General features: G+C 40.5%; 1 protein-coding gene across 1 annotated transcript in view; it reads right to left on the bottom strand.

The window, feature by feature from the left end:
- SACM1L (SAC1 like phosphatidylinositide phosphatase) overlaps nt 1-17,604 on the bottom strand; it is a gene marked incomplete at its 3' end in the record, with an annotated part of 39,596 nt that extends 21,992 nt beyond the window's left edge. The window contains 3 exon segments of the mRNA XM_082499547.1: nt 2,348-2,422; nt 4,038-4,135; nt 17,454-17,604. Of these exon segments, the coding sequence (XP_082355673.1) occupies nt 2,348-2,422; nt 4,038-4,135; nt 17,454-17,509 (229 nt within the window). The 5' untranslated portion in view covers nt 17,510-17,604.
- Nucleotides 17,605-18,901: the final 1,297 nt, after the last annotated feature.

Genomic DNA, 18,901 nt, shown 5'->3' with positions numbered 1-18,901 from the left:
GCTTACAGAACTTGAGCTACTCATTAAGCCTAAGGAATCAAAAAAATTGGACCAGATTAAAAAAAAAAAAAAAGTGTAGCTACTCTTGCTTCAGACCAAAGACAGTCTGAAAGTCTTCAGGATAGCAAATGCAGAAAGAGGCCAATGGTCTTGAATGTGGTTTGGAAAGCACAGACCAAGTCAGAAATACGCAAAAGGAAGCACGCTACAGAATCTAAAAAGCCTATTCATCTTATATTGATCCGTTTTGAACCTATTAGGATTTTTTTTTTTTTTTTCAAAGAGAAGGAAGTTTCCTTTAATAATTTAAGATGGGAAATTTGCTGTTTTCCTAGTTGCATAAGTAACAAAGCAAAAAAACCCATAGTTATGACAGTTCATTTAAAGCAATTAATTTACCCTTGTTGGCAAACACAACATAGTGTTATTTCCAAGCCTATCATATTTCAGTGCCATCTTGTTGAAGAAAAAGGTTACTTTATTAAATAGTATATTGAGGGATAAAAATGTCTCATCTACATCTTATCACCATTAAATGCTTAACACTTTAATAGAATAAAACAATGAGCAGGCCATGCAGAAGTACAGAAGCACAAATCTAGTACATTTTTGTACTAAAGCAAGAAGTATATATGCCAAAGCAGAACATTTCACTTTGTGTGCTGTAACTTCACCCATTATTTGCATTTACTACTATACCTAGATATACACCAAGTGTTATGGGCAAGTAAATTACTGTATCGGTGTCTCGTCTATATAGTTAGTCAAAGAACAGGTACCACCACCACTTTTTTTGACCTCCACAGCTCTCGTCTTACACCTTATTTGGGTGGAATATTCAGGCACTTGAAGATGCTCTAGCATGTTTGCATCTTAATTTAAGTATTGCTTTTGGTTGGTATGTCAGAAGCATCCAGACACCTTATAAGAACAGTATATTACATCCACAACTATGCCAAAGATGCTGAACAAATAGACACATTTAATCTGACATGAATTTTCAGGATTGTTTTTTCCTATTTTGGTATGCAACCTTCTGTTTAGATTTCAGAGCTTCAGATATTACTTCAGCATTTTTTCCCCCCCCATTACTGTAACAGGTAAAGAATATTTATGCTTGTTAAAGATGCTGCATTGCTAGACACGGAACCAGTTTTACAGTTAACAGATAACAGTGAACTGCCTAACAACACTTAGCTAAAACATTTACTTTAACTGATACCATCTTTAGTTTGACAGATGTATACTAACAATCACTGCAATGCTTTGAGGGGTGGAAAGAAAAAAAAACCCAGGCTATCAAAAGATGTTACATACTTCTATATATTATACAATATTCAGTCAGACAAATGAAAATCATTACCAAGCCTGGAAGCTGTGAAAATTGGGGCACTTTAGTTTTAAAACAGTCAGAGCTTGTCAAGTACTCAAGACACAGCTGTCCATTACATTGGTCTTACTCCGCAAGATCCACAGTTCTTTAGAATATGAGCATATAAAGTTCAGTAGTTTAAGATCCTATCAGAAGTTACCACATTTTACACAATGATGCTTTGCTTCAGTTAAGAATACTGCAGTGAGTGAACTTAAATCCTTTGTACCTGTGAAGGCTCTTATTCAGTATGCATGCTCCTTATTACATCATTTTTCAGACTACATTACTCTCAAACTCTAACAAAGTCTACCCACAAAAGATCTTTTGAATAGCAACACTTACTTTCCCAGAAGCCTAGACTTTACACGTCAGGTTTATTTGTAGCAATGACTGTTTAGATCTGAACATCACTGAGATACTTCAAAAAAGCAGACATCTTATTTTTACCTTATCCTACAACTCCTTAAAATTTAGGACTGTTCCAGGCTGTCCTTTTTCTTTTAATGCTGAGTTTTCTTTGTATTTGTAGGATACTTGGAACACAATCATTACATGAACAGCTACATCTACTAATCTATCACCCTGTCACTCTTATTTGTGTACCAAGATTATTGATTTAAAGTCAAACTTCATGACCCAGTATTTGGCTGTTGCATCAAGTACTGCAGCTGAGATTAACACAGTTATGAAGAGTAAGTAGATTAAATTCTTTGAATGCATTTGAAACACATTCCTTAAAACTCAACAAGCAGTCAGTTAACTCTACCCATACAGCACCTACAGGTTTAAGTACATCAACATTCATAATAAACTATATATGGATACCTCTATCCTCTAGCAGCCACAAGGAATGCCCATAATACTGATGAAAGTGTAACCTCAGATACTTGCAAATACTATTTGTCTTTAAAGCTTCTTTAGCAATATATTTTTCCTAAGTATTTTTAAAGAGCACAGTTCTGTTTTCCTTACCTGCCACCAATCGGATTGTTCCCAAAATACCATATATAGGCCTTGTAACAGCTGAAGGGGGAACATCTTTCTTAACTGAAAAGCAGAAGAAAAGCCATCAGAATTTGACTGCTTCTTTTATGACTATATCAGAAAACCATTAAACTAGGTTTGTCAAAGCTTCTTGGTCAAATCTCAAGTTTTGCTAGAATCTTAAGTATAAGAATTGCTTCAGAATTTCAAAGGGGGAGAAGGATTCTAACCCAATTTCTCATGTTGTTTAATCAAAATAGAAATTCAATTGAATAAATTCAAGCTTATTTACATGATAGTATAGCAAGTAGACTCCTCAATAATGTATTGTCCTGCCAGCTTTCAGAAATTTTGTTTTGAAGCCATCAAGGACAAAAAAAAAACCACACACATAAATGCTTCTGCCTCCCACTTTTGACTGCTTCTTCTGAGCCTCAGCCTATTTCCATTTCAGAAGACCTAGTTTACTTTTTGGTCTATCTCTGCAAAACTACCAACAACAGCATAGATGTGGCAATGGATACAGTATTCCAAACAACATACCAAGAGATCCAAAAAGTATCCAAATATCAGTTAAAGAAGTCCTAGCGTGTTAAGCTTTCATCTATCCACATTTCTAAAATAGCAGAATGGATATCAGAGAAGTTTAAAAACAACAAAAAAAAACACACACACAAACACAAAACAAAACCAAAACCAAACTCCAAAACACACACCGGAGTTCGGCATTTTCCCAGAACTTGGAGAACAGAGAAAGACAGGTCTTGACTTTTCCTTTGCTTTAAATGCCTTGCAGGTTCATCTGATAAAACACCAGTAATGAGAACAGATGAAGACTAACAAAAGACAGCTATCTTTACAGTTTTGAAGGGACAACTTTAAAAGAGAAATTGAAATATTATACTACAACACCAAAATTATCAGCGAGATGGGCATACTGCTCTTACACAAGGTATACAAAAGACATAAAACTAAGAGAATGACTGGTTTTATATTAATACTACTGTAGCATTTCTGTCTGTTTAGAGATTAGTAATTCTGAGGTACAAACTCCTAAACTATTAAAAGGGAAATCACCCATTGCCTTAATTTCATGTTATCATTTAATGCAAGTTCTTTGATTGTTTTTATGCATTAGTTTCATTCTTTAAAAAAAATTAAACTAAAATTTTGAAGACCTCAGCATCAGTATGCTTAAGACTACTTACACTGACATTTGAATCTAGATTTGCAACAGAACTAGTTTTACAGTGAGGGTTTTTTTATTGTTCTTGTTTTTAGAGGCTTTATGAAAATTCAGTTTTCAGTATTAAATAAAAGACAGCACTGAGACAATTCAGCAAAAGCTGCAGAAGCCCCATGTTCAACCCTTCCCATATATAATCCTGGGCTTGTAGCACCAATCCCAACTAGCTTGGATGAGTCAGTTCTACTGTTGTGATGCACAGTCTTACCAAAACCAGGCAAGTACTATCACCCTACTTACCCACAGTGAGAAGGCATTTCAAACAGTGCTTTGCAGGACAGAATAAAAAGTACTATTTTAAAACAGTAACTGAAGATGATAAAACCAATTCTTCCACTATCAATTTAAGGTTCTGAAAATCTTCTGCGAGTGCTTAGAGCAAGATAGTAGACGATAGAAACCCATATTAAGAAATGCTGTCGAGGAAAATACCTGTAAGAGTGACTTCCGTGGAGACTCTATCAATAGCAAGCACATCATCTGCTCCATCATCACAAGCTTCCACATAGAATTTCTCTGGTGTTATATGCCTTTAACAAAACAGATAGGAAAAAGGAATTCATTTAGCAATGCTTACTTTGGGTTTGTTTATTTATATTTAAGCTCTTCACCAGGTGAATATAAAGCACTCAAACCTTATTTCAGCTGCAAAACCAACATTGCTTCCCAACAGCCACCGATGTTGACAGTGCATACAAAGCAAATAAAACTAACCAGTTACTGCAAAATACATAACTTATTTAATAATCTTAAGTCTTATTTAATACTGGAAGTTAAAGACATGAAAGCAAATTTGTGTACATAGTGGTCCACTATAATTCATGTAAGCTTGAACTATGACACTTAGAAGACTATTTTGAAGTTTAGGTTTGGCTTATCAAAGAGTTCCTTTTAATAAAACACTTTCTAATATGTCAGAAACTAAAGCACCACATCCTTGACGCAAGTCTAGTAAACACAAAAATAATATTCAAAGTGATAAAAACATCTGGTTCACATTAAAGTGTTCTAACTACTGTTAAGAATCCACTAGAAACACTACAGGAAAAAAATGCAGAAGAGTTAAAGTCACTCACTAGTTTATTGAAGCAGGTGTTTCAACACTACCATTCTCCAAATTTGTTAGCCAGGTCTATGTGACACAGATGTGGTAACCTCTGTCCTCAACATCAGACACATTAGATGCATTACAGACTGACATCACACTTCATACCTATCTTTCCTTCAGATAAACTGTGTACAGTACAACACTAGCCATAAAATTAAACATTCCTTAAAATAGACCCATTGAGATAATTTTAAGAAGCCAGGCACATTATACTGTGCAATAATACAAGAGTTATGCAGAAATGACCCATAGCTGTACACAGGAAATTATAAACAAACAAACAACCCCAGACACTCTTGAACTAGTATTCTTAACTCTCACAATGATTTTTCTTAGTTTAAGGATTGACAAGACTAGGGCTCAGAGTTTAAACATCTCATTCTGGAAACTTATTTTACATGATAGATATTTTTAGGCTCCTTCTCCCTAAATAGATCTTACCTTTCTTCATCACTTTTGTACTTTTTTTTTTTTTAAACCTTCAAAAAGCTGAATTAGAATCCTAAGTAGATCAGAAGGGCCCTTTGAAAGAGGCCTAGAAGACCTCTTAACATGTCTTAACACCCTACCTTCCACCCACTAAAAGCAGGGCCACCTTCAAAGTTTACCCAACTTCAAAGTTAAACCCTATTTCTTAAGATGCATTTTTATTCTCCCCAAGGATGGTGATTCTACAGTGTCTTTGGGCAATTAGAAGAATACCAAAGGAGACCAAATACCCGACTGAAATAAAAAAAATACTCAAACCATAACACAAACTGTAAAGCAATCAATAGTTAACTGTTCGTCAGGTAATTTAATATCTTTTAAAGGAAAATTAGTCTATGGATCCTAAAAAGGGAAACACATCAACAGTATTCCCCTTGTAAGTCAGCCTTCTTCATCTTTTGTGTACCCTTATGAAATGCTTTATCTTTGAAAGTAAAAACATCAGAGTAAGAAATACAAACATGAAATTCATTGAACACTGAATCCTTAAAACCCCTACTTTACTTTCATTGCTTCTGGTTTTGAGGAAGTGCACATGTGCATCCTTGGCTCTTTAAAGGGGGTTTCAAAGCAGTCATGGGAGCTGTTTTTACAGTGAAGAGCAAACAAGCTTACACAGACAGAATGGACAAGACAAGCTTAAGGACATTTATAAGCCCTCAATTTGTTAAAGAATTTAAGAGAAACCAGGATACACTATTTAAGGTGCAGTCAGAAACCTATTGCAGTTGGCAGGGGACAGCAGTAGACATTTTTTCCACAAGAGCAAGCTGCAGCTACTTCACTTCTGTTGGTTTAGTTGAACAGACAGCTTTTTCTGGGAGGTCGGTTGACATACAAGAATCCAGCTAAAAAAACTGGGGAAAATACACTGCAAAGTTTAATAATGGACCTGTTATGCCTTTAATGCAGATACTCACACTCTTCTACTAAACTAAAGTTGAAAAAAACCCAGTCTTAACATGGCAGACTACAGTCCCAAACAAGGTGTCCAAAGTAGTGAGACCAATAGTTTCAGTTTTTGAATATTCTGTATAAAGAACACAACATGAACAAGACACCTACGCAGACCAAAGCACAACAGAGCATTTCCACCTGTGATCAGTACTTTCAAAACCTGCTCTTTTCATTATAAAGTGCAACATGGGCATGACTATTATAGTCTCAGCACTGAGATTCACCTGCATATTAGTTAAAGCCTGTTTTCAAAGAACTGAGAAAAAGCTTATAGGTGTCATATATATAAATATAGCTTATATTTATCATGTAAGCAAGTTTTCTATTTACAACACTCAAAAACAATAATTTCTCTCTGAAAAACATGAAGTCTTTTACCTTCATCATCCAGGAGTTAAGAAAAATGAGAGAATTAAGGCTGCCAGTGAAAGTTATGTCTAGCTTCTCAATACATCATATGCCCTGCTTCACTAGACTAGCCCCCAGCATTTCTCTCTCTCAAATCCTAGCCCATATTTTGTCTCCTGCCACTACCATTGCCCTTTTAACAATTTTTTTTTTCATCACCTTTATCTCCTCTTACACAATGCTTGTATGTTTCTATCTTTACTTAAACTACATTTGACCCTCAACACACATCCAAAAGAAAAATTTGCAATCAAAATCCTCCTTCCTGCAGTCTTCTCCAAGACCAGATTTGGTAACAAGTGACACAGAGAACACAAGCCAAGTGATCCCTGTTTTCAGCTCAATGGACCAAACTGGCTCTAGGCTTCAGCAGCTTAAAGCACACTGGAACAGTCTTGGCATCGACTGTTTTGGAGCTTTGGATGTTTTTGTTTTGGAGGTCTTTCAAGGGGTGCAGGAGGAAATCAAGTTGCCAGTTTATGAAGTTGAGAGAACTTAAACAAATACTTCTCTGTTGGGATCACCATTAAAAACTGCCTAAAATACAACTGTACAATACCATAAATTGGAAATCCCAATGCCCTGCAAAAAGTTGCTTCATTGCTTCAGGCGTGGGAGAACTAGCGCTCTTTAATTTTTTTTAACATAACAATGATTCACTTAGTCCTTGCTTCATTTCTGTAAATAGTTGAAAGTTTTCTAAAATAAACATAGTTGAGGATGCCAAGACTCAAAGAGGTTGCAGCACAAATGCCAATTGACAAGTTTACCAATTACCAGAACTAGGCTAGTAGGCTCATTCTTGTTTAGATGACCTCTTCAATTGTAAAATTGCTGTAACTGAGATAACTGCCTCCCACTTCTCTTTCAGGATGGAACCTGAGTAACATTGCATACAAGAACGGTGGTTTTCCACAGAATCTACTCACTACCAAGTCCGTATCTGTACCACAAGCTTCAGAAGATAACACACATGCTTATTTTCCTGATCTAAGACGACATTGAAATACTTAAAGGATGATCATTCACAATGAGAATTAGTCTGTTTGCAGATTCCTAATGTTCCTTTAATGAAACCATAGAATTGCTGAGGTTGGAAGGGACCTTTAAGATCATCAAGTCCAACCATTAACCCACCCTGACAAAAACCACTTCTAAGCCATGTCCCCAAGTACCACATCTATCCTTTTTTTAAACACCTCCAGGGATGGTGAATCCACCATCTCCCTGGGCAGCCTATTCCAATGTTTAATAACCCTTTCAGTGAAAAAGTGTTTCCTAATATTCAATCTAAACCTCCCCTGACATAACTTAAACCCATTTCCTCTCGTCCTATCACTTGTTACCAGGGAGAAGAGGTCAGCCCCCACCTCTCTACAACCTCCTTTCAGGTAGCTGTAGAGGGTGATAAGGTCTCCCGTCAGCCTCCTCTTCTCCAGGCTAAACAACCCCAGATCCCTCAGTCGTTCCTCATAAGATTTGTCCTCCAGACCCCCCACCAGCTTTGTAGCCCTTCTCTGGACACGCTCCAACACCTCAATGTCCTTCTTGTAGTGAGGGGCCCAAAACTGAATGCAGTACTCGAGGTGGGGCCTCACCAGTGCTAAGTACAGGGGGATTATCACTTCCCTGGTCCTGCTCACCACACTATTCCTGATACAGGCCATGCTTAAATTCATATAACCCAATCTAGTACAATATTCTCTGGTCTCTGGAAATCCGATACAAATGCTATATAAAAGGAAGTAATGCTAAATGCTGTTGAAATACAACAATTGGAAAGAGGACTTTGTTGTACCTGCAGACCATCTCTACCCATTCTTTTTTCTTGAATAACCTTCGACCTGAAGAGTTCACAGTCTATATTCACACGGGCTGAGACTTGAACTTGCTGTTTCACTTTAACAGAAGCCCAAATGAGGCCAGTCTGCATTCTCCAGCATGACAATAACAAACAGAAAAGTAGCTGAAATATTCTTCTTGTTTCTAGGCACAAAACATTATAAAAGCCCTATTGATATTCTCTCTCCTATGCATCCTACTCACAACAAATGCATACTAGTTTTCAAACAGCCACCTGCTAAATTCAAAATATTTTCTGAGGACTTGTATCGCTAACACTTGCCAATTCTTAAACTTAGAACATCTGCATCACTCTAACTATAGTCACGTAAAGGTTTTATGCCTTTCAACTATATAGTTATATGCAAGAGTTTTATATACTAGATATGGTTTTAAGGGAGCATGCAATAAAAGCTACAGTAAAATTATAGGGGATAGGAAATACTTGAAAACAGAACTATTTATTCTTAATTTAAAAATGCTAGTCAAGAGAACAACTTGCACTACACCCAAACATGGAACACACTATGCAGTACCTTCTTTATATATCCTCTCAGGAGTTAAAAGGTTGGGCTTCAAATTGGACGAAATCAGTTGCACACAATTTACCCCCACCACCATAAAAATACAAGTATAATCTGTGCCTACCTGATGGCTTGTTTATAGATTTTGAATAACAGACTATAATATCAAAGGTTGATCATGACATACACTAAGAGGAGTGTTCTTAAGAGTTTTTAAATCAGGTTTTTTCCCCTAGTACAGCAAAGGTCCAAAAGTATACGTAAATGTTAAAGAAATGTGTATCACGGCAGATAAAGACTCTCAGATTCCTCCCCCCAAAACTTGTTCTATTCATTTTGCGCTTGTATCTAGCTTTTTGTTCCCACACTTGCTATCCACCACTTCACACCAGTACCAGCTATTCTAGAGTTATTCACCTATTAATTCTGCAGGTAGGTATATGTAAATATATGTATACATACACACACAAACATATGTATCAACTCCATCTAAAGAAACGTCTCTGACCCCCAGTTTTATATGCAACATCTACCACCAAGTGGATTCAAATGGGGAGGCAGAGATGAAGTCTAAACTGAAGGAACAGAGGGAATGGTGCAGCATCTCCATGTTCTCTGTGTATACTGGAAAAAGAAAAACACGTTTGCCATATCTGAGTGAAGGTGTCAGGGAGACCTACCCTTACTGCTACTCCTCCCAAGATCAAGAGCATTAATTCCCAACTCCTTTCCCTTTAGGAGCTGAGGTGGGGTATCCAGGAGCTCCCCAAGTCACTGCAACAGCACTAGTCATCATGGGACCAGCTACTACTCACCACCCCACCCCAGGGAATAAACAGGCCAGTCAGCAGTCATAGTGCACAAGACTAATTCTTCAGCTTTTTGGGCGACATCTTTTTTTGATGTCTACAGAGGTAGAAATCTTACCATTTTTGCTTACAGCACTATTTTTTAACATGATGAGCATTGCTGGCAGATTAGATTAGTTCAATTTAAGGCCTTGAAAACTCTGTCAATGTCAAAATGTTTAGCTGCCACAGACACAACCTTAACAGTTCTTTCTGATTTAGCATGGAAACAGAAGTGGTGCTGATAAGGACTATTCTCATGCAAGACAGATTAAAATGCTTAGGAACACTTCAACCAATCTTTCATGCTAGCTTCTCTACAGAGAGAATCAGTCTTTGTCGAGGTCTACTGTTAACTCCAAGTCCCCTTTAGGGCATGGCATTTACAAAAGATGCTTCTTCATTTTTCAAAACTGGGCAACATCACTGAAAAAATAAAGTCAATCTTTGCAATATTAGCTTCAAATGTGAATTCCCGAGACCTGGTTTTATCTCAAGCCTTATGGTATAGATATTCCTTCACTTTTATTTGTAATGAATTACATTTCTTTTATTATCTTTTAACAATCTCCTACATTGAATTACTAGAGCCTTATCTTTTGGACCATGTACAACAAACTAACTGTATTTGTAGTTTTCACCACTCTCCCCAGCTCTTATTTTATAAACAATACTTTCTGCACAGGTGTTACTAACATCACTCCCACCATGACCTGAACTATGGTAGGCCCAAGGACTGTTGGCAACAGTGACACTTAAAACATACTTCAGCAGTAATATTTTTTGTTATAATTTTTATAAGCTGTAGCTTATGAAGACAAAGCAGAGAAACCTTGAGAGGACTGAGGAAAGAAAACAGGATCTTAAGGTTTACCGGTGAGATATTTTTGCCAGAGCATTAAAAGACCTCTATAAAATCCCACTGGAACCTCCTCTGGAATACTTCATACAAGTCTGGTCAATGCATACTAAAAAGACTAATTCATATATGAAAGATGGCAACAATGGGATTTTAGGATGATCAGGTGAACAGGAAACAACTCACACGAGAGAGTCTAGTTTACCTGGTTTAGCAAAGTTATACCATTACTCTGTAGAAATACACTGAAGATAAGTGAAACACACACTACAAAGGAAGAATTGCTATTTAACTGAAAAATTATGTCAGTGGCAGTTGCCAACATTAACTGCTATCAACATACAATCTGAAAATTACAAATTCTCCCAAGAATCAATTATTTAATTCTGAAGCAGTCTTCCAATAGTTAGATGACAAAACACACAAAGCTTGTTTTGTTTTTATCATCATCATCTCATGTAAAGAGATGCAAAGAAGAAGAAAATCAAAGAAGAGAGGAGAGAAAAAGGTCCAAAACAGAAGCCTTCTCCCATTTTCTGGAAAACAGGGAGAAAGAAGAAAATAGGTCACCACACTAGTGACCAGCAGCACCAATAAAGTGTGCAAGTCAATAGTCCCAATAACATAAATAACAAACAGATGAAAGTCCAAGTGCTATTATAACAAAAATAATAATAAAGAAATCAGTATTTTCTTGAAGCCCATAATCTCTGTAGTTTCTTTTGAAACTAGTTTGCATAGACCACTATATTCTGCTTTTGTATAACCTTCATATTTGACACTGAAGCCTGCCTTCTCCTTGGCTACACTGTCACTGCTGTCTATAACCATCCCAAATATCAAGAACTCTTAACAGCAATACCTTGCTTCCATTACAGCACATAACATCTTCACAAACTCAGAGTTCCTCCCATTTACTTTTTCTTTTTTATTTTTTAAACCTGACCACCATTATCATGGACCATTTCTCAGTGTTGCTAAAGAACAAAGGGAGCGATAAATGGAAGTAGTTGACATTGATAGCATAACTCAGTACTCAAGAAGAGATATCAAAGCACTGCAACCAAACTCAAGTATTACTGAAGGTGACTTGAATCTCATTTTTAAAATCTTCTCCAACTGAAACTGTGTGGATTGCTGCCAGAATATAAAGCAACTCATTCAGCAGATTTCATCCCCACAATTCAAAGTTGATAAAAAAGTACCTGCAAGTGATAAAGATGACATAGAAGGAAAACACAGCACAGTGACACATCAGGCCTTAGTTTGAAGTTTGAGTTTGGCTGTAGTTTTTGTTTGGGGTGTTGTTTTTTTTTTTTAAACTAAAAGGCATTTTTTCATTATTTCAGTTCATGTTGCCAAAGAATCAGTCAAAAGGAGAACCTATGTAAAAAGGGTGCACAGAGGCTACAATTAGAAAATGTTTTCAACTATTTTGCCTTTAGGAAGGAGAAAGAAAATTCAGTGAAAGTCTCACTAAAAATTATGTCTTTTGAGTTTCTAGTTTCTTTAGTTCAGGGACTACCATTCTTGTGAAATCATTCTGATCATTGACAGAAGTGAGTACACCTAGTAGTGTAGTAAAGAAAAAACTAGATGGCTCTACTGAAGTTAGTCCCCATACTCTCAAAAAATGGGCTAAGTGCTGTGTTGCAGCATAAGTTTAAGATGCAAGAGGCATTTTTAATATTCAGATGAGAGACTGTTCAACATGGGCCTGAGAAGAGGCAAAAAGGACAAGAGCACCTATGACCAGTTAGAATCTGAATGAGAGTTAACTCAGTATCTCTCATTTCTGTAGTTATTTCGGTAGCACCCAAGTCACGCTTTGAATAAAAGATGTTTTCCACGTTTATAGTGAGGGTCTGAACAAGGTTGGTGTTACGTCAAAAGTAGCTTTCCTCCAAAACTTTGAGAGTTCCTACAAAGGCAAAGATACTTAAAGCAGGAAGTTTCACAGTTTTTGTGGTTCTTCTTGTTAGCTACTTATATTGCAAAAGATTCTCTAGTCGTCTTCATTGAATTCAGGTTTACCATATTCCTATGCTTCACAAGAAATCAACACAGGAATTAATCCTACCTCAAAACCCTCAAGCTGCATCTTAGGATCTTCTAAGAAAAAACTTCTTCCATTGTTTTAACCGATCACTTCAAAAAGAAATCCATGAAAGACATTGCCTTCTCTTTTAAGCCATTAATCACAGAATTTTCAGAGTTGGAAGGGACCTCTAGAAATCATCTAGTCCAACTCTCCTGCTAAAGCAGGATTGCCTAGAGCACATTATTCAGGACTGCATCCAGGTGGGTCTTGAAAATCAAAACAAGAGTTGTCCCATTTAATAATCCAAGGTGTCGTGGTTTAGGCCAAAATCCACAACTGGGGACCTGAGGGACCCCAGACGAGACCAACAGATGCTCCCCTCTACCCCTCTTCAAAGGGAGAGGCAGAGGAGGAAAAAGAGACTTATGAGTTTAGAAGAAACTAAACTACTTTAATGAAATATTAATAATAAAATAAAAAGAAATAATGAAAAATATACAAAACCATATCAAGCTCCCAAGATGACAATCACGTCACCAGCTAGCACTGGGGCAGTCCCAGGCTGGACTCAGTGACGGACAGGAACTGGATTCCAGATCTGGATCCATGATTGGGATCACAGGCAGACGAACAGAGTCCTCCTCAGATGTCGGCCATTGAAGGAAGAGTGACCCTTTGATCCCTCAGCTTTTATACTGAGCATGAGGCAGATGGGATGGAATACCCTGTTGGTCAGTTTTGGGTCACCTGTCCTGTCCGCTCTTCCCTGCAGGTGGGATCCCACTATGCTTTTCCACTTGTGACCCTCCAACGGGGCAAATAAAGTTGGTTGGCCTTGGGGGTTATAGCAATAAATATAAGAAAGAGCCTCATTGCATACCATGCCTGGGCATCAGCTATAAACAATTGATCTTATCACTCTGACAGAGTGAACACTGCACAATATGCAGTTAATTTCAGTTGTTAGAAGAGGCCCAGCTAAGAAGCAAAAGTTACTGAACAAAATTGGTCCTGTTTTACCTCAAACCAGGACACAAGGTAAAAGACTGCCTTACAAAAGAAAGTGTTGATTTTCAGCACAGAAAAAAAAAAAAACAAAAATATTGTTTGCTTATACTATGTATAGCCAGCTTAATTTACAGTTAAGTGAGACAGTCTTTTTTAGTTTGTATATTTGTTGTGAAGTTTCACTTCATTAGTTACATTATATAGCAGTGTTGTACATCATGAAGACGATGCAGAGTTGCATCCCACATTTTAGTTAGGCAAATCTTACAGACAAGAATATTCCTATGTTCAGATACAGCATGAAAGAGGACCCATCATGCTCTAATGGCAACTAAAGATCATACTTCACTCAACATCACTTAAGCCTTCTAGGCCTCAACAGCCAAACTCTTACTTCAGTAATTGATTATTTCACCATAAATACTTAAAATTGCTCTAATGCAGGAAACTCTTTGATGTCAGCCTCTAAATACTGTAATAAAGCAAGCCAAAAGCACATCCTGTACCATGCAGCAATGCATTTGCTGTACTCAAGATACCAAAGTAGTCTGCAGTGAGGTATAAGACAGACATTAGTATATGCACACAGAGTCCCAACAGTGCGTTAAGTAACAGTGCTAACACAATGACGGTTTCAACACTCCAGAGATTCCAGATTTTCTAGGTGAGCAGGTGTGCTAATTATACGTCTACAATAAATATTACTCCTCAAGCAGAAACAGCTCAAGGAACTGGAACATCTCCCATGGAGCAGTAGTTGTTGCAGGGAGGAAAAAAGGAGTATAAACCCAGGATTAAAACAAACACGAATGCAAATACCATTCAAAAACAAAAAAGGTATGTATTAAAGGCATAGCTTCATAATAACTACTTCCAATGAAGTTTCACTTAAGATGACAAATAATTTACTGTATAAGTTAATGCCCTCCTCAACTAACATCCCTGAGCTTCGCTATGACAGCCACTTAGATTAAGCAGAAAAAAAATGATGTGTAGCTGTTCTTTCTAGAAGTATTATCCATGCACTGAAAACTCATTTTAAAAGAGAAGCCAAAAAAAAAAAAAAAAAACAAACCCAAAACTCAAAGACAAGATATACTTTTAGACCTCTCCCCAAATACAGGCAGGTGGAAGGCACTGCATTCACGTGCAGTAGCTACTAACAACTGACCAGCACATTCACAAAATACGTATGCATAACTGTGTGCAGGAAGAGTTAAATTAGAAACACAGCTTGTGTCAGAGACCCACAGGATACTGACAAGGTTATCAGCAAGATAAGTCTTCACACAAGCACAAAGAAAAAAAGTTATTTTAAGTGAGCCAAAACAACAGAACAACAGTCAGGAGTCTTTCTAGTCTGCAGACAGCTTTACCAATAATTTTTTATTGATTAATTGGACTGGTAGTTTCACCACCATCCCCTAGCTTGCTACCTGAAATAGCTGTTTGAGTTCCACAATTTATTCCTAAGGCTACGACAGGAAGTTAAATAAGTACAGCAGTGACACAGATGTCACAACTATGGATAGCAGCTTTCAGGTTAATAATTTTCCCCAATAACTGTTGGCGTGACTTAATTAGTTCCAACAGTAGTGCAGACACTAGACATCAGCATTTTTACTGGTATCACCTGAACTTGACTGATGACACCGGTCAAGGAACAAAAGGGTTTGAGTCACTGCTTTTGATAACGTGAAAAACACAAGAGTTTTGCATTCAGAGCTAGAACCTGCCACTGGATGTACAAAATGGGACCCCACAGAGTGACACAGTCAGTGAAGCTCCATACCGGGCCACCAGACTACCCAGAAGAGGTGAGGTTGCAAAATCTGACCTTTTCACAGTGAGAACAAGAAGTCAGTTAAAAAAAAAAAAAAACCAAAACTGTTAACACTGTTACCACTGAATTACCAATCTGAAGTCTAGCCTGGATTACTCAGAAGAAGGTTCTCCTTTGACTTTGCCAATCTAGTAAATCTGGCTCATCACCCAAGTTATGGCCCTATATCTTAAAATGCTTAGTAGAAAGTCTGCAGGCATTACCACAGCTTGGTGTTTTTCAGAACAGAAAGCAATTCTGTTTTCAAGTTTATGAAAAAAAAAAAAAACCAAACCACCACGTTAAACATTTGACACAGCCTTGTTCTAAAAAGATCAAAACTTACTTTTAGTTAAGACTAAACTTTAAATGAGAGAATTCTTTACTAGCCTGTATCCAGAAGAGAGTTTTTACTTAAAAAAAATTGTCAGTAAGAAGGACCATGTACTACAAGGCACATAACTGCTACTCATACAACTCACCTTTTCTCCTCTGCAGGCAAAAAGATCACAAGTTCAGCTTAAAGAAAGACAAACATTGTTTAGGTGACAAGAGGGAAGAAAAAAGAAGAAAAGCTTTCTGCCAAATAAGCAAGTCTTTCAACCATCACTGATAATCTTACTCTTCAGTAATACTCTGTTATCTCCAGTGTCTGTATACCCTCACATAGCTACCTAATCAAAATAAGGAAAGAAGCCCAGTGATTTTTAAACACGTAACAGCATTATGACAAACTGTTTATACAGATCTCTAAGAAAGATCTAAGCATGTTTGCTCTGAATCCAAACGATGACTGTCAAATGAAATTTAACAGAGCATTAAGTACAGTTAAATCAGGCTTAAAAATCACTTTCAGATACTGCTGCCTGCAAATGGCATCAGTAACTCAATTATAGAGCTTCAAGCTATTATTTAGAGGTCAAAAGCCTGGGAACGCCTTTAGGACACACAAGGACATTTCACCGTTGGCTTCAGACAGCCATGAAGCGTCTCACACGCTCAGAGGAATATTTTCAGGAGTTTCCACCGGCCAGTGTGAGGGCTTGTAATGGGAACGCCTCTTCAGTTTTAACTTTGTATTGCTTTGGTTATGCAACTTCTTTTGCTGTATAAAAGGCAAAAAGCAAACATCTGGCATATGCCTGTTCAAAGGGTTAAATTCTCCCCATTGTTTTAACGAAGGGATTACACCAGGAGGTCAGAAGAATTCATTCGGAAAGTCACAGGAGAGCCCCAAAAGTTCAAAACCACCAACTAGCATCAAAACCATACCACAAAAAACCTGTGCCGCAAAGGACTGCCGGGCAAGCACGCTTCAGGAGCCTTCCGCCGGCAACTAACATCGCCTATACAGAGCTTTACGTTAGCATCGCTACTGGAGTGTCTACGAGAGTCACCTATAAGGAAAGCAGAAGGCGCCCGCGGTTCCCCCGGCTCCCTGTGCACCACCTCCTCCTCACAGCCCAGCAGTCACTCCAGCGCTCGCCGGGCAGAGCAGCCGCTCGCTCCGCCTGTCACGCCGAGGCGGGCACCGGAGAAGCCCCGCGGGCACCACCAGCCTCCCCCGTACATGCAACGGGGCGGGGGGGGAAACGGGACAGACACGGCAGCGCTTCCACCCACAGCTGCGCTATCGGATGGACGCCGAGAGGGGGTCGGACCTACGCCCGCGGCCGAAGTCCTCCTCCTCCCTCTCGCCCCAGGCTGCCGCACGCAGCCGCGGGCCGAGCCCTCCGCCCCGACCCAGGAAGCGAGGGAGAGGCGGCCAGCCCGGCACAGCCCTTCGGCAGCCCCCGGGGCGCAACGGGACCCCGCGGGGCCATGAAGAGAGCACCAGACGGGGAGGGGGGACCGTTGCTCCAACGGCCGGCCCCTCCCCGCCGGCAGGTGACAGAGCCGCGTTCCCCCCACCCCGTCCCCCACTCCCGGCGGGTCAACTTACAGCTTCAGGCTGGCGTAGGCCGCCGCTGCCGCCGTTCCTGCCGCCGCTGTCGCCATTCGTCACCCTCCGGCTGTCTCCGGCCGCCGCCGGCTCCGCTTCGCGTCGCTCTCACCCCCTCCGGCCCGGCCGCTCCCCTCCAGTCCAGCCTGACGCGTCCCCCGGCCTTGAGGGACGGGAACCCGCACAGGACAAACCTACTGGGGGCACGTTAGCAAGCGCCACAGGGCGGGGCACCACCTATGGAGGAAGGGGGAGGACCTGGGCTGACTCGCAGGCCCCGCGATTGGCTGAGCCACCCCATTCTAACCCCGCCCCCGGCGCATCAGGGGCCACTAGGACACCGCCAAACGGTGACGCGCAACGGGGGGCGGAGGGGGCCGCGGGGGAGTTCTGACGATGGCGGTGGGGATTGGCCAGCGAGCGGGTGGGGCGGTAAGCCACGCCTCAGCAGGGGGCTGGGAATGAAGTGGGCGGGGGGGTTGCGTTGGATTGGCTGCCCTCCGAACGGCAGCCCCGCCCCCGCTCGAGATCTCTGGTGAAATTCTTGCGGGCGATACGTTATTCGCGAGCAGGGCCAGTGGCGCAATGGATAACGCGTCTGACTACGGATCAGAAGATTCTAGGTTCGACTCCTGGCTGGCTCGGCTGCTCATTTTTTCCCGTCCTTCCCCCTTCACTCTTTTTCACCCCCCCCCGAGGGTGCTGCCTGTACCCCTCCGCTGCTGGGCAGCCCTCTCCACTACTGCACTGACCCACCCTGGCCACCCTCTTACCCCCAACCTGGGGGTCTGCCAGGTGGTGGGGCCTCCAAAGCATCCGAGGGGTGGGTGGTGTTGCAGGGAGTCATGGGCTTCCGCATGGCTCTTGGCAGCCCCCCACCACAGGCATCACTTCGGGGATGGCGACTGCAAGGGAGGCCAGTGCCCACCTGGGCTGCAGGAGAGAGTCCAGTTCTGGGGGTTCAGCATAGAGCAGGTCTGGGAGGGCACCTCCTGGCCAGTCTCCCACTGGATCCAGCCCTCTGGGTGTCATCCCCTGGTTTTGGGCAGCTTCTCGCCTCAAGGAGGGCAGAACCCCAAAGTATAAATCCAGGTAGTCCTATTTACTCGCTTCATCTTAGCTATTTGGCTCGTGCTGCTGTGGTGCTGCTCAGCCAGCTGTCCTTAAGCACCCCATCCTCAGACATGAGGTGTCATGGTTGCTGACTGCAGCGAAGCCTATAGGGGCACCTCATGGCTGCCTGCCTCCCGGAACCACGGGAACTCTCCCCAAAACCCTCCCCCAACAACACCCCAAAGGAGATACCCGTGCTGGGACTGGAGCCTGCTCCCACCCGCAGCACATCCCTCCCCAGCTCCTCACCCCAGGACCAGGGTCTCCCCTGAGGGACGCCGGAGCAGGACAGCAAATCCCAGCCGCCTGTGAAGGGCTGGAAATCCCCAGTGAAC

The sequence above is a fragment of the Vanellus vanellus genome (genome assembly GCF_965231255.1).
Source record: "Vanellus vanellus genome assembly, chromosome: 2".
Taxonomy (NCBI): domain Eukaryota; kingdom Metazoa; phylum Chordata; class Aves; order Charadriiformes; family Charadriidae; genus Vanellus; species Vanellus vanellus.
Note: the sequence above shows the minus strand (reverse complement) of the source record. Positions and strands in the feature narration are given on the sequence as shown.